Source organism: Oncorhynchus masou, chromosome 12 (assembly GCF_036934945.1).
Source record: "Oncorhynchus masou masou isolate Uvic2021 chromosome 12, UVic_Omas_1.1, whole genome shotgun sequence".
Classification (NCBI taxonomy): domain Eukaryota; kingdom Metazoa; phylum Chordata; class Actinopteri; order Salmoniformes; family Salmonidae; genus Oncorhynchus; species Oncorhynchus masou.
In genome coordinates, this window is record NC_088223.1 from 47,218,414 (window position 1) to 47,241,893 (window position 23,480).

Genomic DNA, 23,480 nt, shown 5'->3' on the forward strand with positions numbered 1-23,480 from the left:
CCTATCTTCAGTGCAGTGGGCAGCTGGGAGGAGGTGTTCTTATTCTCCATGGATTTTACAGTGTCCCAGAACTTTTTTGAGTTAGTGTTGCAGGAAGCAAATTTCTGCTTGGAAAAGCTAGCCTTGGCTCTTCTAACCGCCTGTGTATAATGTTTTCTAGCTTCCCTGAACAGCTGCATATCACGGGGGCTGTTCGATGCTAATGCAGAACGCCATTTTGTGTTGGTTAAGGGCAGTCAGGTCTGGGGAGAACCAAGGGCTATATCTGTTGCTGGTTCTAAATTTCTTGAATGGGGCATGCTTATTTAAGATGGTAAGGAAGGCATTTAAAAAAAATATCCAGGCATCCTCTACTGACGGGATGAGATCAATATCCTTCCAGGATACCCCGGCCAGGTCGATTAGAAAGGCCTGCTCGTTGAAGTGTTTCAGGGAGCGTTTGACAGTGATGAGTGGAGGTCGTTTGACCGCTGACCCATTATGGATGCAGGCAATGAGGCAGTGATTGCTGAGATCTTGGTTGAAGACAGCAGAGGTGTATTTAGAGGGCAAGTTGGTTAGGATGATATCTATGAGGGTGCCCATGTTTAAGGCTTTGGGGAGGTACCTGGTAGGTTCATTGATAATTTGTGTGAGATTGAGGGCATCAAGCTTAGATTGTAGGATGGCTGGGGTGTTAAGCATGTTCCAGTTTAGGTCGCCTCGCAGCACGAGCTCTGAAGATAGATGGGGGGCAATCAGTTCACATATGGTGTCCAGAGCACAGCTGGGGGCAGAGGGTGGTCTATAGCAGGCGGCAACGGTGAGAGACTTGTTTTTAGAGAGGTAGATTTTTAAAAGTAGAAGTTTAAATTGTTTGGGTACAGACCTGGATAGTAGGACAGAACTCTGCAGGCTCTCTTTGCAGTAGATTTCAGTTCTATCTTGTCTGAAAATGTTGTAGTTTGGGATTAAAATTTCAGAATTTTTGGTGGTCTTCCAAAACCAGGATTATTATTACAGATCTCTGGATTTATCTTAGATAAATTCCGATTATTTTGAGGAAGCATTACTGGATTTGTTGTTGCATGGTGGCTCAAGAGAGATAAACAGCAGCAATATTGCAGTTTTTTCCCAAGTTTTTCAAGCAAAGGTCATTAGGGAGTATGCGAGCACATACAGTCGCTTCACCTTGTCAAGTTCTGCTAGGTGCAAACCGAACCTATGGATGCGGATGACTCTTAAGAATCCACCCCTTTTTTCAATTTACGCCTAAAATGACATACCCAAATCTAACTGCCTGTAGCTCAGGCCCTGAAACAAGGATATTCTTGGTACCATTTGAAATGAAACACTTTGCAGTTTGTAAAAATGTGAAAGAAATGTAAGAGAACATAATAGATCTGGTAAAATATAATACAAAGAAAAAAAAACATTATTTTGAAATGCAATATAAAAAAATTGAAATGCAAGAGAAAGGCCATAATGTAATATTCCAGCCCAGGTGCAATTTAGATTTGTATGTGTGTATGTGCACAACTACTCTGTCCCTGACCACAGGGTAAGAGAATAGCAGTCAACCAACCCAGCACCATTCCATTTAGCCTTCTAGAACCCCTACACCTACAGAACACTGACCGCAGAGTAAAGAACTTCAGACAGTCACCAACCAAGCTGTTATTACCAAGGAGAATAAAACATCTACTGTGATTGGCTTCTGAAAGCAGGACAGTGTGTGCAGCAGCAGTGTTGACAGACAGTCATGAGGGGGAATGAGAAAGTTGGTCACAAGGCAATTTACAGCTGTTAATTATGCAACCACTCTGCATATTTAACAACCTGCCTGAGAGGCAGTGATTTACTCCATATTGGATTGGATGTCTAAATGACTGTACTGTGGTGTGTGTGTGTGTGTTTGTCCGGTTCACTTGCCTGAGTGCGTATGGGGTTAGGATTCTGAACAATGTCTGAGACTTACCTCCTTGTCTGAGACTAACCTTGACAGCTGTAGAGAGAAAGGGATCAACTGAAGTAAAGTTGTCTATTTGCAGGCTATAATATAATGAAAGCCAATAGATTTTCTATAGAAGGTGGTTGGTCAGAGGAGGCATAATGCCACTGGCACGTCCGTGAGGCTGGAGAACAAAGGAGACTGTGTAGCTTTCAAAGATCTCCCTCTGGGCTGAATCCAGCCTGCCAGTAGCCCTACTGTGCCCCTGGACTAAACAGACTGGTTCCAATACATTTGCCATGCTCTCTGGACTGAACCCTTTTACAGTGTCTTTTACATGTTAAGATGGTTCTAAACGTCCCAATTGGTGATGTTTGTATAATTAAACTGGCAAGTTACTGGAATTTAAGCAAAGGGTGATGATGCAATAGTTAAAAAATATCTCTGAATCTCACGTTTCCATGATTGCTACAAGTTGGCCTCATTGCTGATGTATTCCTATAAAGACTGTTGATAAAAGGGTGGATTGGAATCTGTCTTAAACCTTGGGTGTTTGTGTAGTGAGTATATCTTCAGACTTTCACAGAGTCTGCCTGCTGCTACAGCAATTCAGCTCAGGAATGACGGTATTAGCAAACGCAAGATGTTGTCTGGGGAATATGTTCAGATTAAACAGAACCAGAATGAGGCAGGGAAACACTCAAAGTGAAAAACATGTCAAGGATATAAAAACCTATAATGAAAGATCTTATCAGCACAACAGATCCGTTTCTTCTTGCCAACTGATTGCTAAAAACTGCAAAGCTAAATCATTTGCGGTATTGTGAGTGTACCCATAGATATCAGCTTTCCCTGCACACATAAATGAATTGACAAGATCTAATGTCTGATAGTGAAAATGAGAGCAGTTGCAAGCAGCAGCCAACCAAAACAGTATATAGAAGCCCACCCTAAGCACTGGAGCATTGCCTGCCCTCACAGCTACATAGCAAGGCAGCATAACCTATTATGTGGCCATGGAAAGTGGCAGCTGTAGGTGGCTTTATTTTCTGGAGTGGTGAGATGGTGGGGGTGGCGGGGAGGGTTTAGAATGTCCTGCACTCTGACATTCTATGTGAATTCCAAGGCATTACAAACATTCCGTAGGCAGACTCAGAGGCCCCTGACAAGCTCTCCAAAACCCACAAGAATGGAAAGGACAGTGACACCATGACACACATGCATACAGAAAGTATTCAGATCCCTTTACTTTTTCAACATTTTGTTACGTTACAGCCTTATTCTAAAATGGATTAAATAGATTTGTTCCCTCATCAGTCCACACACAATATCCCATAATGACAAAGCAAAAACTGTTCTTTTTAAATATCACATTGACATAAGTATTCAGATCTGTACTCAGTACTTTGTTGAAGCACCTTTGGCAGCAATACCACCTTGAATCTTCTTGGGTATGATGCTAAAAGCTTCGCACACCTGTATTTGGGGAGTTTCTCACAATCTCACAATCCTCTTCCAGCTCTGTCAGGTAGAATGATGAGCTATTTTCAGGGCTCTACAGAGATGTTCAATTGGGTTAAAGTCCGGGCTCCGGCTGGGCAACTCAAGGACATTCAGAGACTTGTCCCAAAGCCCCTCCTGCATTGTCTTGGCTGTGTGCTTAGGGTTTTTGTACTGTTGGAAGGTGAACCTTCGCCCCAGTCTCTGGTTCTGAATGCTCTGGAGCAGGTTTTCATCAAGGATCTCTCTGTACTTTGCTCCATTCATCTTTCCCTCGATCCTGACGAGTCTCCCAGTCCCTGCCACTACAAAACATCCCCACAGCATGATGCTACCACCATGCTTCACCATAGGGATGGTGACGGGTTTTCTCCAGATGTGATGCTTGGCATTCAAGCCAAAGAGTTCAATCTTGGTTTCATCATACCATAGAATTTTGTTTATTGTGGCCTGTGAGTCTTTAGGTGCCTTTTGGCAAACTCAAAGTGAGCTGTTTAAAATATACAGTGCCTTGCGAAAGTATTCGCCCCCCCTTGAACTTTGCGACCTTTTGCCACATTTCAGGCTTCAAACATAAAGATATAAAACTATTTTTTTGTGAAGAATCAACAACAAGTGGGACACAATCATGAAGTGGAATGACATTTATTGGATATTTCAAAGTTTTTAACAAATCAAAAACTGAAAAATTGGGCGTGCAAAATTATTCAGCCCCTTTACTTTCAGTGCAGCAAACTCTCTCCAGAAGTTCAGTGAGGATCTCTGAATGATCCAATGTTGACCTAAATGACTAATGATGATGAATACAATCCACCTGTGTGTAATCAAGTCTCCGTATAAATGCACCTGCACTGTGATAGTCTCAGAGGTCCGTTAAAAGCGCAGAGAGCATCATGAAGAACAAGGAACACACCAGGCAGGTCCGAGATACTGTTGTGAAGAAGTTTAAAGCCGGATTTGGATACAAAAAGATTTCCCAAGCTTTAAACATCCCAAGGAGCACTGTGCAAGCGATAATATTGAAATGGAAGGAGTATCAGACCACTGCAAATCTACTAAGACCTGGCCGTCCCTCTAAACTTTCAGCTCATTCAAGGAGAAGACTGATCAGAGATGCAGCCAAGAGGCCCATGATCACTCTGGATGAACTGCAGAGATCTACAGCTGAGGTGGGAGACTCTGTCCATAGGACAACAATCAGTCGTATATTGCACAAATCTGGCCTTTATGGAAGAGTGGCAAGAAGAAAGCCATTTCTTAAAGATATCCATAAAAAGTGTTGTTTAAAGTTTGCCACAAGCCACCTGGGAGACACACCAAACATGTGGAAGAAGGTGCTCTGGTCAGATGAAACCAAAATTGAACTTTTTGGCAACAATGCAAAACATTATGTTTGGCGTAAAAGCAACACAGCTCATCACCCTGAACACAACATACCCACTGTCAAACATGGTGGTGGCAGCATCATGGTTTGGGCCTGCTTTTCTTCAGCAGGGACAGGGAAGATGGTTAAAAATTGATGGGAAGATGGATGGAGCCAAATACAGGACCATTCTGGAAGAAAACGGAGTCTGCAAAATGGAGTCCGCAAAAGACCTGAGACTGGGATGGAGATTTGTCTTCCAACAAGACAATGATCCAAAACATAAAGCAAAATCTACAATGGAATGGTTCAAAAATAAACATATCCAGGTGTTAGAATGGCCAAGTCAAAGTCCAGACCTGAATCCAATCGAGAATATGTGGAAAGAACTGAAAACTGCTGTTCACAAATGCTCTCCTTCCAACCTCACTGAGCTCGAGCTGTTTTGCAAGGAGGAATGGGAAAAAATTTCAGTCTCTCGATGTGCAAAACTGATAGAGACATACCCCAAGTGACGTACAGCTGTAATCGCAGCAAAAGGTGGCGCTACAAAGTATGAACTTAAGGGGGCTGAATAATTTTGCACGCCCAATTTTTCCGTTTTTGATTTGTTAAAAAAGTTTGAAATATCCAATAAATGTCGTTCCACTTCATGATTGTGTCTCACTTGTTGTTGATTCTTCACAAAAAAATACAATTTTATATCTTTATGTTTGAAGCCTGAAATGTGGCAAAAGGTCGCAAAGTTCAAGGGGGCCGAATACTTTCGCAAGTCACTGTACCTGCTGGAATGTGTGCTACGGGTGGGTGTTGTTATCGTGACCAGTGAACTGAGATAAGGTGGAGTTTTACCTAGCATAGACTTATAGAGTACCTGGAGCCAGCGGGTCTGGCGACGAATATGTAGCGAGGGCCAGCCGACAAGAGCATACAGGTAACAGTGGTGGGTGGTATAAGGTGATTTGGTAACAAAACGGATGGCACTGTGATAGACTACTCAGCAAACTGGATGCAGAGTATTGGAAGCTATTTTGTAGATAACATCGCCGAAGTCGAGGATCTGTAGGATAGTCAGTTTTACTAGGGTAAGTTTGGCGGCGGAGGAGGAGTGGCTTCGGTCTGGCCACTTTACCATAAAGGCATGATTGGTAGAGTGCTGCAGAGATGGTTGTCCTTCTGGATGAGTCTCCCATCTCCACAGAGGAATTCTGGAGCTCTGTCAGAGTGACCATCCGGTTCTTGGTCATCTCCCTGACCAAAGCCATTCTCCCCCGATAGCTAAGTTTGGCCGGGTGGCCAGCTTTAGGAAGAGTCTTGGAGGTTCCAAACTTCCTCCAATTAAGAATGATGGACGTCACTGTGCTCTTGGGGACCTTCAATGCTGCAGAAATGTTTTGGTACCCTTCCCCGGATCTGTGCCTCAACACAATGCTGTCTTAGATCTCTACGGACAATTCCTTCAACCTCATTGCTTGGTTTTTGCTCTGACATGCACTGTCAACTGTGGGACCTTAAATAGATAGGTGTGTGCATTTCCAAATCCTGTCCAATCAAGTTGTAGCAACATCTCAAGGATGATCAATGGAAACAGGATGCACCGGAGCTCAATTTGGAGTCTCATAGCAAAGGGTCTAAATACTTATGCAAATAAAAAATTAAACAACTTTTGTTTTGTCATTATGGGGTATTGTTTGTCGATTGGTGAAAAAAAATCATTAATTTTAGAACAAGGCAGTAATGTAACAAAATGTGGTAAAAGTCAAGGGGCCTGAATACTTTCCGAATTCACTGTACGTTGAACGAACACACAGGTACGCACACACACAGACAGGGCTACATTATACACTAGGGTTGGACGGTATCCAGATATCCATACCTTCATGCCTGTGCCATCCCAGGATGTACGGTATTACTGGTAGTGGACACAAGGGGTGATATTTATATTTTTTTCTCCAAAAAAAGTCACGTACCAGAATGCTAATAAAATGTTAACAAGTACTAAGGAATCCTCAGAGCAGATGCTAGGTAAATGATAATGAGTGCACACAAATATTTACTACTAGGACAGACAACCCAGCTCATGAAGTTATGAAAGTATCTCAAAACGCAGTTTGCAGCACACACAAAACAAACACTTTCTTAATCCAGGAGGGAATTTTCTCTGCTTCTGTTAGCAAGAAGCTTGTTCTTCCAAGCTAACATTAGCCACTTAGCTAACATTAGTCAGCTGGAGAGAATTTATTTGGCACATCTTAGATATATAACTATTAAATTAACTTCTTGGTGACAGGGGGGCAGTATTGAGTAGCTTGGAAGTGGGAAATCTGAGGTTTGTAGTTTCATTTAAGTGGATAGGCAATCACTTAAATGAAACTACACACCTCAGATTCCCCACTTCCTGGTTGGATTTGTCTCAGGTTTTCACCTGCCATATGATTTCTGTTATACTCATAGACATCATTCAAACAGTTCTAGAAACTTCAGAATGTTTTCTATCCAATACTACTAATAATATGCCTATATTCGCATCTGGGACAGAGTAGTAGGCAGTTTATTCAATATGCTGTATCTATGGGGCCAGATTGCAATTCCAAATGCTTCCAGCAGATGTCAACAGTCTTTAGGAAGTTGTTTGAGGCATCTATTGTGGAAGGGTGTCGAATAAGAGCTGTTTCAACAAGTGGACTAGGCTGAGGCAAATCAGTAGTTTACTGCGCGGTCACGCGGGCGCGCTGTTCCCTCTTTTTCCTTTGTAATGAATACCCTATGGTCCAGCTGGAATATTATTGAAGATTTATGATAAAAAGACCCTAAGGATTGATTGTAAACATCGTTTGACATGTTTCTACAAACTGAAATAGAACTCTTGACTTTTCTTCTGAATTTTGCGCTCGCACATTGTGCCTTTGGAATAGTGAACTAAATGCGCGAACAAACCGGAGGTATCTGGACATAAATATGGACGGAATCGAACAAAACAAACATTTCTTGTGGAAGTGGGAGTCCTGGGAGTGCATTCCGTCGAAGATCAGCAAAGGTAAGTGAAGATTTATAATGCTATTTATGAGTTTTGTTGACTCCACAATTTGGCGGGTAACTGTATGGCTTGCTTTTGTGGCTGAACACTGTTCTCAGATTATTGAATATTGTGCTTTTGCCGTAAAGCTTTCATTGTAAATCTAGTGTTGAGGATCAGCGGGGTGGAGATGTTGTTTCCTACACTCAACACCTGGGGGCGGCCCGTCAAAGTCCAGGACCCAGTTACACAGGGCGGGGTCGAGACCCAGGGTCTCGAGCTTAATGACGAGTTTGGAGGGTACTATAGTGTTAGATGCTGAGCTGTAGTCGATGAACAACGTTTTTACATAGGTATTCCTCTTGTCCAGATGGGTTAGGGCAGTGTGCAGTGTGATTGGGTCGTCTGTGGACCTATTGGGACGGTAAGCAAATTGGAGTGGGTCTAGGTTGTCAGGTAGGGTGGAGGTGATATGAAGTACTTCATGATGACGGAAGTGAGTGCTACATGGCGGTAGTCATTTAGCTCAGTTACCTTAGCTTTCTTGGGCGGCAGGTAGCATAGGTTAGAGCTTTGGACTAGTAACCGGAAGGTTGCAAAATCAAATCCCCGAGCTGACAAGGTAAAAATCTGTCGTTCTGCCCCAGAACAAGGCAGTTAACCCACTGTTCCTAGGCCGTCATTAAAAATAAGAATTTGTTCGTAACTGACTTGCCTAGTTAAAAAAGTAAAATTGGGAACAGGAACAATGGTGGCCCTCTCGAAGCATGTGGGAACAGCAGACTGGTATAGGGATTGATTGAATATGTCTGCGCATGGTCTGTGCAGCCAGCCAGCCAGCTGGTCTGCGCATGCTCTGAGGATGCGGCTAGGGATGCAGTCTGGGCCAGCAGCCTCGTGAGGGTTAACACGTTAAAATGTTTTACTCATGTTGGCTGCGGTGAAGGAGAGTCCGCAGGTTTTGGTAGCGGGCCGTGTCGGTGGCACTGTATTGTCCTCAAAGCGAGCAAAGAAGTTGCAAAGAAGTTTGTCTGGGAGCAAGACATCGGGGTCCGCGACGGACCAATCTTTATCTCCTAACATATTTGCACAAATTGACTGTAGGTATTTCCTTAAAAAGTCGATACAAAACATAAGTTTTGGCCACCAACGAGATACATGTATAAACTGTTAAATACATGACACATGAGATATGAGCAAGCATACAGATACTGTACATATACCATATACTACAGTATATACAATCCCCCAAACACGTGTACAGTAAACTGCCTGCTCTTCAATCTGGTACCACCAAGTCTCCTTTTGCATCTACAACTCTCTTTCTTATTGGTCTGTTAACTAATTTACTGGCTGGTGATGTCACTAGGCAGGCCAAAACTCCATTCCACCAAAACATGCTTAAATTTCAAGCGGTCTTTTCAAACAGCTCTTACACTTAAGACTGCGAAATTTTCACAATTTCACACTATTATTCCAACCTCAGTGTGGAAATAGCTATCAAATACAGGGAAATCAAGTTTTTGACTGCAATGGGACTTCCAAAAAAAAACACACCCTAAAAATATCTACAATATTGACATTGTAAGGCACTGGAAGAACTTAAACCAATAAGAAAGACATTTTCAAACCTTTCTGCCATTAACAGCCAGTTTTCAGTTTTCCCCTCCCCACTCAGACCACTCCCTTGAGAAATTGCTCTTTGCTAAGAAGCTCTTTTTGTTTCTTTTGGGAATGGAAAATGACCCAAAGTACTCAGATGTACCCTGCCTGGTCAGTTGGCAAGACAGCACAAACAGATCTGGGATCAGGCTTGCTTCAAAGAAGGATCGCTTCAGAGAAATTACCGGTGCTAAATGGTCCAATGCAGCTGTATCTCAATATCATATTTGTTAGTAACAATTAAGTACCTTACTGTGATTGTTTTTGATGATTAAAAAAAGGACAAAAATTCGCTTAGCTGAAAGTGTCTGGGAATGGTCTGAGTGGGGAGTGGAAAACTAGCTGTTTATTTATTTACTTGACATTTTGCAGGATGAAATCTCTTGATGCACCATCTAATTTCCAAGAGTGTCCAAATTTTTTTTAAACTAAACAAACAACGAGAATAACAAGAATAATATATATTATTCCGACCTCATATTGTGGAAGTACGGCTATACATAAAACACAGTAAAAATCACATTTTTGACTGCCATGGATGTTTAAAGCCCCCACGCAGTCTTTATTTATTAAATCACTGTATGTCTAATTTAAAAAATGTATTTATTTCATGAAAATATTTTTTATAAATTTACACCAAGCCTCCTTTTGCCATTGAAATGCTCAGTCTGATCGTGTGGGCATGTTGATAGAAATGTATATATATTTACATACAAAGCCCTGCTTGGCGGATAGGATCGTCTAGACTCGAGACCTACCTCACTTACCCATTCTGAGTAGGAGGATACATATGCAAACAAAAGATTACTGGTCATTAGTCAGAATAACCAGATCAGATGATGTGATGTCATGCTGTGGGTCAAAAACTCCATCCCACCGGAACAGGCTGAAATTTGTCCCTTTTTAAAATTTATTTCAAAAAGCTCATACACTAAAAAGGCAGTATCATAATTTTCACAATTTCAGTGTTATTTTGACCTCAGTATTGGAAGTATATATATTTTTAAACACATGAATATCACGTTACAATGGCACGTTGAGTTAGCTAATCCAAGTTTATTTTAAAAGGCTAATTGATCATTTGAAAACAATTTTGCAATTATTTTAGCACAGCTGAAAACTGTTGTTCTGATTAAAAAACTGTCCCTCTTTAGACTAGTTGAGTATCTGGAGCATCAGCATATGCGGGTTCGATTACAGGCTCAACATGGCCTGAAACAAAGAACTTTCTTCTGAAACTCGTCATTCTAATCTTGTTCTGAGAAATGAAGGCTATTCCATGTGAGAAATTGCCAAGAAACTGAAGATCTGGTAAAACGCTGTGTACTGCTCCCTTCACAGAACAGAGCAAACTGGCTCTAACCGGAATAGAAAGAGGAGTGGGAGGCCCCAGTGCACAACTGAGCAAGAGGATAACTACAATAGAGTGTCTAGAAACAGACGCCTCACAAGTCTTCAACTGGCAGCCTCTTTAAATTATACCCGCAAAACACAAGTCTCAACGTCAACAGTGAAGAGGCGATGCTGGCCTTCTTGGCAGAGTTCCACTGTCCAGTATCTGTGTTCTTTTGCCCATCTTAATTTTTTATTTTTATTGGCAGGTCTGAGATATGGCTTTTTCTTTGCAACTCTGCCTAGAAGGCCAGCATCCCGGAGTCGCCTCTTCACTGTTGACGTTAAGACTGGTGTGGGCCTCTGTACGCCTATGTAGATATTTCATTTAAAAAATCTGCCATTTCCAGGTTCAATAGTTATTTAGAACATTAATGTCTACACTGTATTTCTGATCAATTAGATGTTATTTTAATGTTAACATTTTTGCTTTTCTTTCAAAACAAGGACATTTCTAAGTGACCCCAAACTTTTGAACGGTAGTGTGTGTATATACACTGCTCAAAAAAATAACACTAAAACTAACACTAAAATAACACATCCTAGATCTGAATGAATGAAATATTCTTATTAAATATTTTTTCTTTACATAGTTGAATGTGCTGACAACAAAATCACACAAACATTATCAATGGAAATGTATCGACCCATGGAGGTCTGGATTTGGAGTCACACTCAAAAGTAAAGTGGAAAACCACACTACCAACTTTGATGTAATGTCCTTAAAACAAGTCAAAATGAGGCTCAGTAGTGTATGTGGCCTCCACGTGCCTGTATGACCTCCCTACAACGCCTGGGCATGCTCCTGATGAGGTGGGGGATGGTCTCCTGAGGGATCTCCTCCCAGACCTGGACTAAAGCATCCGCCAACTCCTGGACAGTCTGTGGTGGAGCGAGACATGATGTCCCAGATGTGCTCAATTGGATTCAGGTCTGGGGAACGGGCGGGCCAGTCTATAGCATCAATGCCTTCCTCTTGCAGGAACTGCTGACACACTCCAGCCACATGAGGTCTAGCATTGTCTTGCATTAGTAGGAACCCAGGGCCAACCGCACCAGCATATGGTCTCACAAGGGGTCTGAGGATCTCATCTCGGTACCTAATGACAGTCAGGCTACCTCTGGCGAGCACATGGAGGGCTGTGCGGCCCCCCAAAGAAATGCCACCCCACACCATGACTGACCCACCGCCAAACCGGTCATGCTGGAGGATGTTGCAGGCAGCAGAATGTTCTCCACGCCGTCTCCACACTCTGTCAAATCTGTCACATGTGCTCAGTGTGAACCTGCTTTCATCTGTGAAGAGCAAAGGGCGCCAGTGGCGAATTTGCCAATCTTGGTGTTCTCTGGCAAATGCCAAACGTTGTAAGCACTGTAAGCACAACCCCCACCTGTGGACGTCGGGCCCTCATACCACCCTCATGGAGTCTGTTTCTGACCGTTTGAGCAGACACATGCACATTTGTGGCCTGCTGGAGGTCATTTTGCAGGGCTCTGGCAGTGCTCCTCCTCCTCTCCTTGCACAAAGGCGAAGGTAGCGGTCCTGCTGCTGGGTTGTTGCCCTCCTATGGCCTCCCCCACGTCTCCTGATGCACTGGCCTGTCTCCTGGTAGCGCCTCCATGTTCTGGACACTACGCTGACAGACACAGCAAACCTTCTTGCCACAGCTCGCATTGATGTGCCATCCTGGATGAGCTGCACTACCTGAGCCACTTGTGTGGGTGGTAGACTCCGTCTCATGCTACCACTAGAATGAAAGCACCGCCAGCATTCAAAACTGACCAAAACATCAGCCAGGAAGCATAGGAAATGAGAAGTGGTTTGTGGTCACCACCTGCAGAACCACTTCTTTATTCGGGGTGTCTTGCTAATTGCCTATAATTTCCACCTGTTGTCTATTCCATTTGCACAACAGCATGTGCAATGTATTGTCAATCAGTGTTGCTCCTAAGGGGACAGTTTGATTTCACAGAAGTGTTCCCTTTATTTTTTTGAGCAGTGTATATGGCATTTGCCTGATCAGTTTGGATTCACCAAAACAAGCAACAGATCTGATTTCTGGGAAAGAAACTCGTTTGTTGTTTTAGCAATTGATTAATGTGTTTTCCTTCAAATCTCCCCTTGTTTTGACAGGATGACCTCTCGGAGGATAATTGACATATTTACATGAGTGAGTCTCCAGTTGAGAAGGGTATAATTTCCACAGCAGCATGTTCAGTCTCTATTTGAGGAACCAGCCAATCCAGTCCATGCTGTCTTCAGGTCACTGATTTACTCTACTGCTATTCCTTCGTGCTCTCTATACCTCACACGCTCATTCCCTCTCTCTGTCCTTCTGTCTCTTTCCTCTCCTCCACTACCTATCTCGCCCTCTTTTGATGGACTGCCGGGCCATACATTAGGAAGACTGGAGGTATGGGGCCCTTTGTGGGAAATTAATGGGAGATTGATTGCAAAGAGAACAGTGTTATACTTAAAAAGACCAGAGTTTAGAGACCAGGGAGAAGGAAAGAGAAACAAGGGATTGGGTGGGAGATGAGCAGACAAGTACCACCTGGCACGTGTGGATATGTGGATATGTATGCTGTAGTAGATTGATAAAAGAACTGATAGACAGAGTGACAGAGACCAAACAGACAGACTGAAAAGCATGAAAATAGACAGAATAATATGATTTTTTTGTTCCTTCTCTCGCACATCCAAGAGGTGAAATACTTCCAAGAGCACACATTTTGTGCTTTACCATACAATAATATATGATATAGCCTCTCAAGCGAATAGGATCAATTTCACAGCTTTGGTTTAGCTTTTGGTTTCTGGATAACTCGTAAATCGTCTGAAACAGTGAAATATTACCTATGCAAGGCTCCATCTGAACCTCATCCTTCATACTGGGATTTAAAGCATGCAAAACAGAACATATAGCCCTAACCTGTCTAGACACAGTAGTGCTCAGTGTGTTGTGCTGAGCTGTGCTAGGGCTGGGTGATATGGCCAAAATATCATATCACAATATTTTCACATTTTTTATGGTATTTTATGTTATCTTTCAATAATTTAGTTATGATATCTCACGTGGGATTCACTGGAATCTCAGAAGCTCGAAGAACCAATCACACGTCTGTTGGATACAGATTGTTTTCCGCTTCTTCTTCCTTTTGTCTCCTGTGGTAGCTAGCATCATACAGCTAGAGTAGAATAGGGATGGACGGTATTTCTTATTTTACTATATACTGGTATTGATGCACGGACAAGTTTAGGTATTTACTTTATTTCAATGTTAAGGATCTGCCCCTTTTATTCAATTTTCACCTAAAATGACATACCCAAATCTAACTGCTCAGGGCGTGAAGCAAGGACATGCATATTCTTGATACCATTTGAAAGGAAACACTTTGAAGTTTGTGGAAATGTGAAACGAATGTAGGATAATATAACACATTAGATCTGGTAAAAGATAATATAAAGAAAAAAAAACATTTTGTTTTTTTTGTTTTTTCGTACCATCTTTGAAATGCAAAAGGCCATAATGTATTATTCCAGCCCCATTTAAGTTCACAACTGTGCACTCTCCTCAAACAATAGCATGGTATTATTTCACTGTAATAGCTACTGTAAATTGAACAGTGCAGTTAGGTTAACCAGAATTTAAGCTTTCTGCCGATATCAGATGTCTATGTCCTGGGAAAGGTTCTTGTTACAATCTCATGCTAATTGCATTAGCCTATGTTAGCGCAACTGTCCCGTGGGGGACCCACTGATCCTGTAGAGGTTTTAAAGTGATACACCACTCTGTTTTTATAATTTACTGTGCTACTTGTATCGGCTCTCTCCTTCTCTCACCAAGCCCGGCCCCTGTCACACAATGAGCGCAGTTGTTGTTGCTTGACCACGAGATAATTTGCCGACCGTTCACTCTTTAGTCTGCATGAATGCAGCAGATGCAACAATATGTTGATGACAACAATGCAGCTTTCCACTTTACTTCCCAAGAAGGAACAAATTCATTATTTAGGCTATATTATTTCAAGGCTGTACCCTACATAGAAATACTGTGTGAAGCATTTGCGAGTGCGACACAATAGGCTGGTAGGGACATAAAGCACTCAGTATTTAAACATTTTGTTGTATCAAATCATTATAGTCTATACATTTCACATATAGGCTGTGATTTACTTGAAATACTGAATGAAAAAACATTTTTTTTTAAATGACAATGCTTTTGAAATTATTTTTATAAATTCATATTTAGAAAGTTTTGGCCAGTCTGTGGCTTTAGGCTCGTGAGATGGTGCCTGGAGAGCAGGCCAGAAGCGAAATTGTAGCGGACGAGAAGGCCTATGCTCCAGCCTTTGGGAATCTCGCTCCATGCTCCAGTCATAATGGGATCGCTCCGCTCCTCGCTTGTTACGTTACAACCTTATTCTAAAATTGATTAAATTGTTTTTTCCCCCCACACAATCCCCCAAAAACAGATGAAGAAATGTTTGCACATTTATTGAAAATTAAAGTGAAAAATTACATTTACATAACTATTAAGACACATTACTCAGTACTTTGTTGCTATGAACTGAATAAACAGAAAATCGTTAGTTACTTAACAAGTGAATTTCCATGAAAATTGCAATACAATCTCCATGAAAATTGAGATAAAGTATTGTATCATTTCATAAGTGAGGATTTCTAAGAATCCCCACTGCTGGCATTATAGCCATTACCTAATGGAAGTGTATTTCTGAGCATGTAAGAACCACTGCATGGACCATAGAACAGAATTTAGAGGAGAATTGAGTAGGATAAACAGTCTCCCTCCTCTTTCATTAATAAATAATGAGGCGGACGCTGTGTTCTCAGAGACCAAAATGTCAGGAGATATTTATCGTGCATGAAATGGCCAATGGCCTCCTGAGAGAGGGGAGAGATACAGTATGTTTACATGCACACTAATAATTCAGTATTAAAACTGATTGTGGCAGTAAGCCGAGTATGGCAATAAGCAGAGTAAAGCGTTTACGTGACTATCTTGATTGGTGTAAGGTAAAAATCTAGGTTAGCATACGCCAATTAAAACACCTGGTTTTCTGAGCAAATTTACAAATTATTAGGACACGTAAACAGCTTAATCAGAGTTCAAGAAGTTTATTTGATCTGTACGTGTACCTGCACCAGTGGGGCAAGCCTCCCTCTTTTGCACGAGTGAAGTGAGTTCAGAAAAACATCTTAGAAATAGTTCACACAAACAAACTTTATATGTCCGAACTCCGATTCAAATAGGCTTTGCAAAAATAACATGGTTACTTTGGTAGAATGTTTATTTTGATTGGTGATTTTCCGCATTTATTTCAGTCCCATCAGGTAGACTGATTTCAGTTGTGTCCATGTAAATTGGATTATTTGGGAAATTGTTGTTCTTGTAAAGCATGTAAACGTTTTAAACAAACTATTACACTAATCTCACTATCCACAATAACTGTATAATTGTGTACATGTAAACGTTCTCGGTGAGGTCCAAAAATATTTAGACAGTAACACATTTGTTGTTGTTTTGGATCTGTACTCCAAGCACTTTGGATTTGAGATGATACAATGACTAGAAGGATAAACTGTCAGCTTTAATCTGAGGGCATTTCCATCCATATTGGGTCAACTGTTTAGAAACAGAACACCATGGCTATGCCTCCATGGGATGACAATGTCCCATCCACAGGGCACGAGTTGTCACAAATTGTTTGATGAGCATGACAACGATGTAAACCATATGCCATGGCCATCTCAGTCACCAGATCTCAACCAAAGATTGTCTATTATATTGACAAGACAGCTCTAACAATGGAAATAGATGTCCTCAAAGATAGAAGGCAGGCAGGAGAGATCAGGTGGGACCATTCTAGCCAATGAAAGGACAGATACGTGAGTGAACAACAGGCCATGTTTGTATCTGTGCCACAATAGTGTCTGTGACAGCATGGGCAGCACCATTGAGGCCTAAGTCCATTTTCTTCTTCATTGGCTGATTGCTACCAACTCATAGGAATCCCCACCCAGTTGACAACTTTAAGAAATGGTGGAAGCCCTCAATGGCAATATGTATGGTAAAACGGGTTATATCCAGTGGTGACCCGTCATTCAGGGCAGGTGGCCCACATTTCTTTGGGGGGGATTTCCCGGTATTGCATGTTATTTTGGCATTAATATGTGTCACATATCAGTTTGCAAACAATGTAGAAAAATATATATATATATCATTGAGTTAATAAAGCCACGTACAAACATGGTCTCTTCTTTGTTTTCTTGAGTAAGGCAGACTATCTCAATGCTTTCTGTGGTGGTGGTGATGCAAGCCAGCAGAAAATACAGAGCGTTGCGGCGTGATTGGCTCACTGTTCTGTCACTCATGGGAACAGTACATCACCGCCAAGTCTAAGGGTAGCTCTACATTAGAAGTTCCCATCCAAGAAGGCACAATGTCATTGGCCACAGATAAAATGAAGTCAAATCACATTATAGCTAGTGACTTTGATTGGACTGATCATGTCAATATCATACTTCAATATCTTAGCAAGAAGTTATCATCATGAATCAAGTCGACAATCTTCTGGCAAATTATTTTTAATCCTTGTCATATGAAGAGAAATAATGAAGAAATTATAAATAAAAAGTATCGGTGCTCATCGGCCATTGGACATAAACAACAAGTTGGAAATCGCAAATTCAACAATGAGTGGTTTGGAAGGAATCAGTGTCTTGCAAAGCAATCACTAGCCTGCTATTCAGTGTGGTCACAAGTCTAAGATTAAAGGGTCTCTTTTCCTAGTTTAAAATTACAAACATTGAGCTGTCAATGAAGCATGATTTGTGCCGCTCCCAAAACAACAAATTCACTCGGAACTTCAAAATCTGACTTCAGTGAGTTCAAGACAACTGGGCACTTGGGAAAACTTTAATTCAACTGAGAATTGTAAATTCAGAACTTGGCCCCTTTCTAGGTCTACGACCTGAAGATCAATGGCATCATCATGATTCTACCCCCCCACCCCCGAGTTCCCAGTTGACTACGTCCATCTTAGCTCGCTCAATGTCTCTTATCCACTTGTCGTCCCCTTATGCCTTTATTTGTACACCTCGATTGTCAGTAGAAACCATATTTGTGTAAGCAAGTCAGCCATATCAGCTAGGTTTTTTTTTTAAAGGCAGTAAATGAGGCTGAATAAACTATTTTGCTGCCAGACAAGGCTCCGCTGATAGCCAGGTGTAGCAGTCGTAACTGCCGTTGGGACTGCTGTTGGGACTCTGGTGTTGGGACAGCTTTATGTCGGCCCTAACAGTTTAAGGGCACCGCTTGTCACCATTATAGTGCAATGAATGTGTTGTCTAGTGGCTTTGCTGGCATGCATCCCACAAAATGATTTTTTGTCCCACCAAGATTTACATGCTAAAATCGCCACTGGTTATATCCATGATGATTCCTCTATCTCTATGACAGAAGACATAACTCCCAGATAAAATGTATTTAACGTCGACGAAACACCACGTGCATCCAGTTATATATCAATGCTTTTATAACTTAACCATTACAAAATGTCTATTCGATCAAATAAGCTTTACGTAGCAAATTGGCAATTACATTTATTTGTTTCTCATACTTTCTCATTGACCTCCATACAAAAATTCCTCACTTCATGGGCTTATTTTTGTGGACATATTTAGGGTGGAGTAAAACCTCTCACTTGGCCTCTTCCTCAATGTCTCAACCCAATTGAACACTTATGGGAGATTCTGGACAGCGTTTTCCACCACCATAAAAAAAAAACACCAAATGATGGAATGTCTGGTGGAAGAATGATGTAACATACTGTAAGAATATGTTGAAGATAAATACACAACGCAGAGAGAGGACTAGAGGTCAAAAGGACTAGAGGTCAAAAGGACGAGAGGTCAAAAGGACTAGAAGTCAAAAGAGTAATAACGATCAATGGAAATAGTGTTTTTTTCTGTAATAGGGGATTAATGAGCAATGGGTCAGAGACATGGGAGGGATATGTCTTCTGAAATAGGATACTTTGTTATTCGGCCATTGGCTAGTTTTATTACAAGGAATTCTAATTGGTCAACCACAGGCTAGGGCTGGGTTATAAAACTACATGCTGTCCCTTTGTTCTGGGGAGAATCGCTGGAGAGAATCAGAGGACAGGGGAGCATGACCATCTACTTCCTATCATGATTTGTCCTTTTTGAATAAACCCATTTCCCTTCCCCTGATTTGCCTTGTGGTCCGTGTTATTAAAGAATAACATAAATTACTAACAATACCTCCAATGGAGTTCCAGACACTTGTAAAATCTATGCCAAGGGCACATTGCTGTTCTGGCCCAACACCCTAAGACACTTCATGTAGGGGTTTCCATTATTTTTGGAAGATGAGTGTATATTTAGTATTATAGCTAATATTCTCATTGTTGTCCCGGTTGTTTTCATACTTTTTATGTGTATCGCTTTGGCAACATTGAGCTCGTCATTCATGCCATTAAAGCATACAGAATTTGAGAGAGACAGAGCGAGGACTCCGAGGGCCTGATATGCAAGCATGAAAAGGTCACACTAAATCAACACCAGTCCCCCACACTGGCTGAATGAAAATAGTGATCAAAGTCTTTATACAGATGGAGGAGAGGGGGATGAGTGCATGAGGGGGAAGAGAAGCAGTATGCTCTGATTTACTACAGAGGCCTTTCCTCTTATAGAGGCATTTTTCTTAGAGGACACACACCACATGTTGAGTGTGTTGCATCTGGATCAGGAAGCCCCCGCCATCACCACCTCATGTCTCTCTCTTCAGACCCCCAAGGTCCGAAAAATAAGACAAACAGAGAAACCAAAAATAACGCTGTGGAGTCGTCGTTCAGCCCAGCTTCGTTCTTTTAAATCATTCAACGATAACATTCTACATCCATTGGTGGAGGAGTCAGTCTACTCATTATTGTATCCATCCATCCATCCTTCCACCCATCCAATCTTAACAGTGCTTAATGATTTTAACTTACCCCCTACAAACTGGATGCCCCCGGCCACCCGTCCAATGGTCCTGGAGATGAGGTCAGACACACAGCAGCCCATCAGGGCCGTGAGGGACACCAGGAGCAGCAGGCCACAGCCCACCCCTGTCACCACCGTACAGATCCTCCACTCCAAACTTGGGATACCCTGAAACGAGGCGTAACGCCCACACTGCTCCAGCATCACCGTGGCCTGGTGAACCTCATCACGCACCGGGTACGAGCACCGCCGGAAGGTCCCGAAAGAGACCGGTTTACCCATCTGGGACCCTAGGAGCCAGTATGGCATAAAGAAACCCACACAGGAGGCCGCCGCACACAGGAAGGAGAGCAGAGCCCACACCACGCCCGCACATGTCAGGCTAGAACCCATATCTCAGTATCTCAGTGACCAGCAACAACGATGACGCCAAAAAATGTTTGTTTTTTTATCCCACAGAAGTTGTTTGCTTTTTATCAGCAGCTCTGTTGATGAATAATTCCCAGGCTAGCACCAGCAGTGTTCTTCGTCCAGCCTCTTCTCTGTACGATGACCCCTGGTGAGAGAGAGAGAGAGAGAGAGAGAGAGAGAGAGAGAGAGAGAGAGAGAGAGAGAGAGAGAGAGACATAGAGAGAGACCGAGTGAGGGGGAGAGAGAGTTGGATTTGAGGTACAGACAGGAAAAACAACTATACTGTCACTGGATACATGAAGGTTAAGGGATCATAAACTATGGACCTCACAATTGCAAAACATCTTTATAATGTGGGCTAAGACTTATTACAGTGCTATTAAATAATGCAAGTGGCATCTCTTGACTTGGTTAATGTGCCCTTAATTTCAACAGGTGATTCATTTTAACAATACATACATGTAATTATTTACATAGGTAATAATTATAATAGCTTCCTACAAAATTACAATACTGCATATGAGCTTTAAAATTCAGACCTGCTAAACCTTAGCCTACTAATAATAACCCAAGGCAATCAAGGCTATTTTTAGAATGTAATGGCCTGACAAGTCTGCAGTGTTTGTTCCCATATCAAAAGTTGCTAAATATAAAAAATAATTACCTCTCAGGCATAGATGTCCGTGTGTTCATAGATATTTCCTATTTCCTTTCATCTCAGCACCATAGGCGCTTAATTTCGAAGCAAACAGACATTGTGTCGAGCATTCTATTCTATTCTTGTAATGCAAGGGAAAGTTTTCAAAAATCTTACGTTTCAATTCCTCAACGTGATCCCAAACGTGTAGGTGAGAGGTCGATTTCAAAGTGCAATCGAATTGATAAAGAGAAGAGCAACACGACTTCAATAAAGTGCGGGCTGTCGGTACAGCTCTCGTTTATCGAAAAAAAGATATCCAATATGTCAAACTCGCTCAGTTACTGTAGGCAAAGCGGTCCGCGTTCTGGAGTTAACGGGAAACTGAAAACACCTCTGTCCCAATGCAGCGACCAGAGCAACATTCCTTGGCTTCGAAGTGAGTGTCGACGACGTAGGCTTGAACACAATTATTCTGTGAGCAGCAGAATGTGGGTTGGTTCCTGTTTGCCTCCTGCGGTTGCAGCTTGGTCTCATAGACTAGACGTAACATAGTACATTTAAATCCGGAACAATCAATTTCGTATACTGTAAATTACATTTGGTATGGTTACAAGAGACAAAAGGTTATTTAAGGAAAACACGAACAGCCTGGTTTCAGACTAGACGTTACATAGTAAATCCGGGACAATCAAATGTATATAATATGTTACATAAGACAGAAGGTTACTTAAGGCAAATAGGAAAGGAGTTTGTTTGGTCGCAACCTAGTCCCAGAGCATTTCTTATTATTCTGTATGTAAATCTGAGAAGCTTAATTTAGCATGATATATTACGTTTTGTATGGGATGTATTCATTTGTGGATGTCCATCACCCATTTTATATGATATGTTAGAAATTACAATTCGTATTATATGTTACAAATTTGCAAAACGCATGATATGATATTCTAGCTAGGTGGCTAACGTTAGGGGTTAGGGTTAAGTTTAAGTTTAGGAGTTAGGTTAACCTGTTTAGTGTAGGGGGCAGTATTTTGATGTTTGGATGACAAACATACCCAAATGAAACTGCCTATTTCTCAGGTCCAGAATCTAGAATATGCATATAATTGTCAGATTAGGATAGAAAACACTCAAGTTTCCAAAACTGTCAAAATATTGTCTGTGAGTATAACAGAACTGATATTGCAGGCGAAAACCTGAGGAAAATCCAACCCAGAAGTGCTGTTTTTCCTGAAAGCTCTCTGTTCCATTGCCTGCCTTCGCTCCATTTAAAGGGATATCAACCAGATTCCTTTTCCTATGGCTTCCACATGTTGTGAACAGTCTTTAGACATAGTTACAGGCTGTTATTTTGAAAAAATGAGCGAGAAAGATTACATCGCGTCATTGTATGGCTGGGTGCCGGCAGCGTTTTGCATGCGCAACAGCTTGGAGCAGACATTTTCTCTCTCTCTCCTATTGAAGAAGGTACAGTCCGGTTGAAATATTATCGATTGTATATTGTAAAAACAACCTGAGGATTGATTATAAAAAATGTGACATGTTTCTACAAACTTTATGGATACTATTTGGAATTTCCGTCTGCCCGGTCGTGACCGCTCGAGCCTGTGGATTTCTAAACATAACGCGCCAAACAAATGGAGGTATTTTGGATATAAAAATAATCTTTATGGAACAAAAGGAACATTTATTGTGCAACTGGGAGACTCGTGAGTGCAAACATCCAAAGATCATCAAAAGTAAGCGATTTTTTTTATTGCTTTTCTGACTTTCGTGACCAATCTACTTGGCTGCGAGCTGTTTGTAATTGTTTTGTCTGCTGAGAGAGATGTCCTTACATAAACACTTAACACACGCCGAAAAGCTTTTTTGAAATCTGACATGCCAGGTGGATTAACAACAAGCTAAGCTGTGTTTTGCTATATTGCACTTGTGATTTCATGAAAATTAAATATTTTTAGTAATTTAATTTGAATTTGGCGCTCTGCATACTGTGGATGTTGACGAAAATGATCCCGCTAACGGGATGGTTGCATCAAGAAGTTAAAAGGTTAAGGTTGGGGTTAGGGAAAGTGTTAGCGAAAAGGGTTCAAGTTGGGGTTATGGGAAGGGTCAGCTAACATGGTAAGTAGTTGCAATGCATCTAAAAAAAATAGTAAGTAGTTGAAAAGTTGCTAGTTAGCAAACAAAGTTGTCCGTGATGAGATTCGAACTCGCAAACTTTTGGTACGCCTGACCAACCACCCTACTTTTGTTTTGGGTTAAACAACCGTCTGTCTTATGTTATCACGCAAAGCATAATACTGTATATTATACTAATTTCAGTATTTCTGATTATACATGTACTATGTTACGTCTAGTCTATGAGACCAGGCTGAATGTAGGGGAATATAAAACCAATGACCATCAATCTAATTATAATAATAATAATATACACTCGTTCAAACAGGCATCACTGTCCACTCACGTTTATCAATCTAATGATCCAATAACTCGCATGTACACGCACGCATACACCAAGTTTACCCCTGT

The 23,480-nt window shown here is 41.6% G+C and overlaps 1 protein-coding gene across 2 annotated transcripts in view; it reads right to left on the minus strand.

Annotated features, from left to right (window-relative positions):
* Positions 1 to 21,417, minus strand: part of LOC135550205 (LHFPL tetraspan subfamily member 6 protein) — a 57,141-nt gene extending 35,724 nt beyond the window's left edge. Inside the window, exons 1-2 of one of the 2 annotated variants that reach the window (XM_064980803.1) lie at positions 21,123 to 21,417; positions 19,906 to 20,453 (exon numbers count right to left, since the gene is read on the minus strand). In XM_064980803.1, coding sequence (XP_064836875.1) covers positions 19,906 to 20,290 — 385 coding nt within the window. In that variant the 5' untranslated portion in view covers positions 20,291 to 20,453; positions 21,123 to 21,417. Of the gene's footprint in view, positions 1 to 19,905; positions 20,454 to 20,972 lie in introns of both variants that reach the window. The other variant, XM_064980802.1, reaches the window with a different exon arrangement.
* Between the last annotated feature and the right edge of the window lie 2,063 nt (positions 21,418 to 23,480).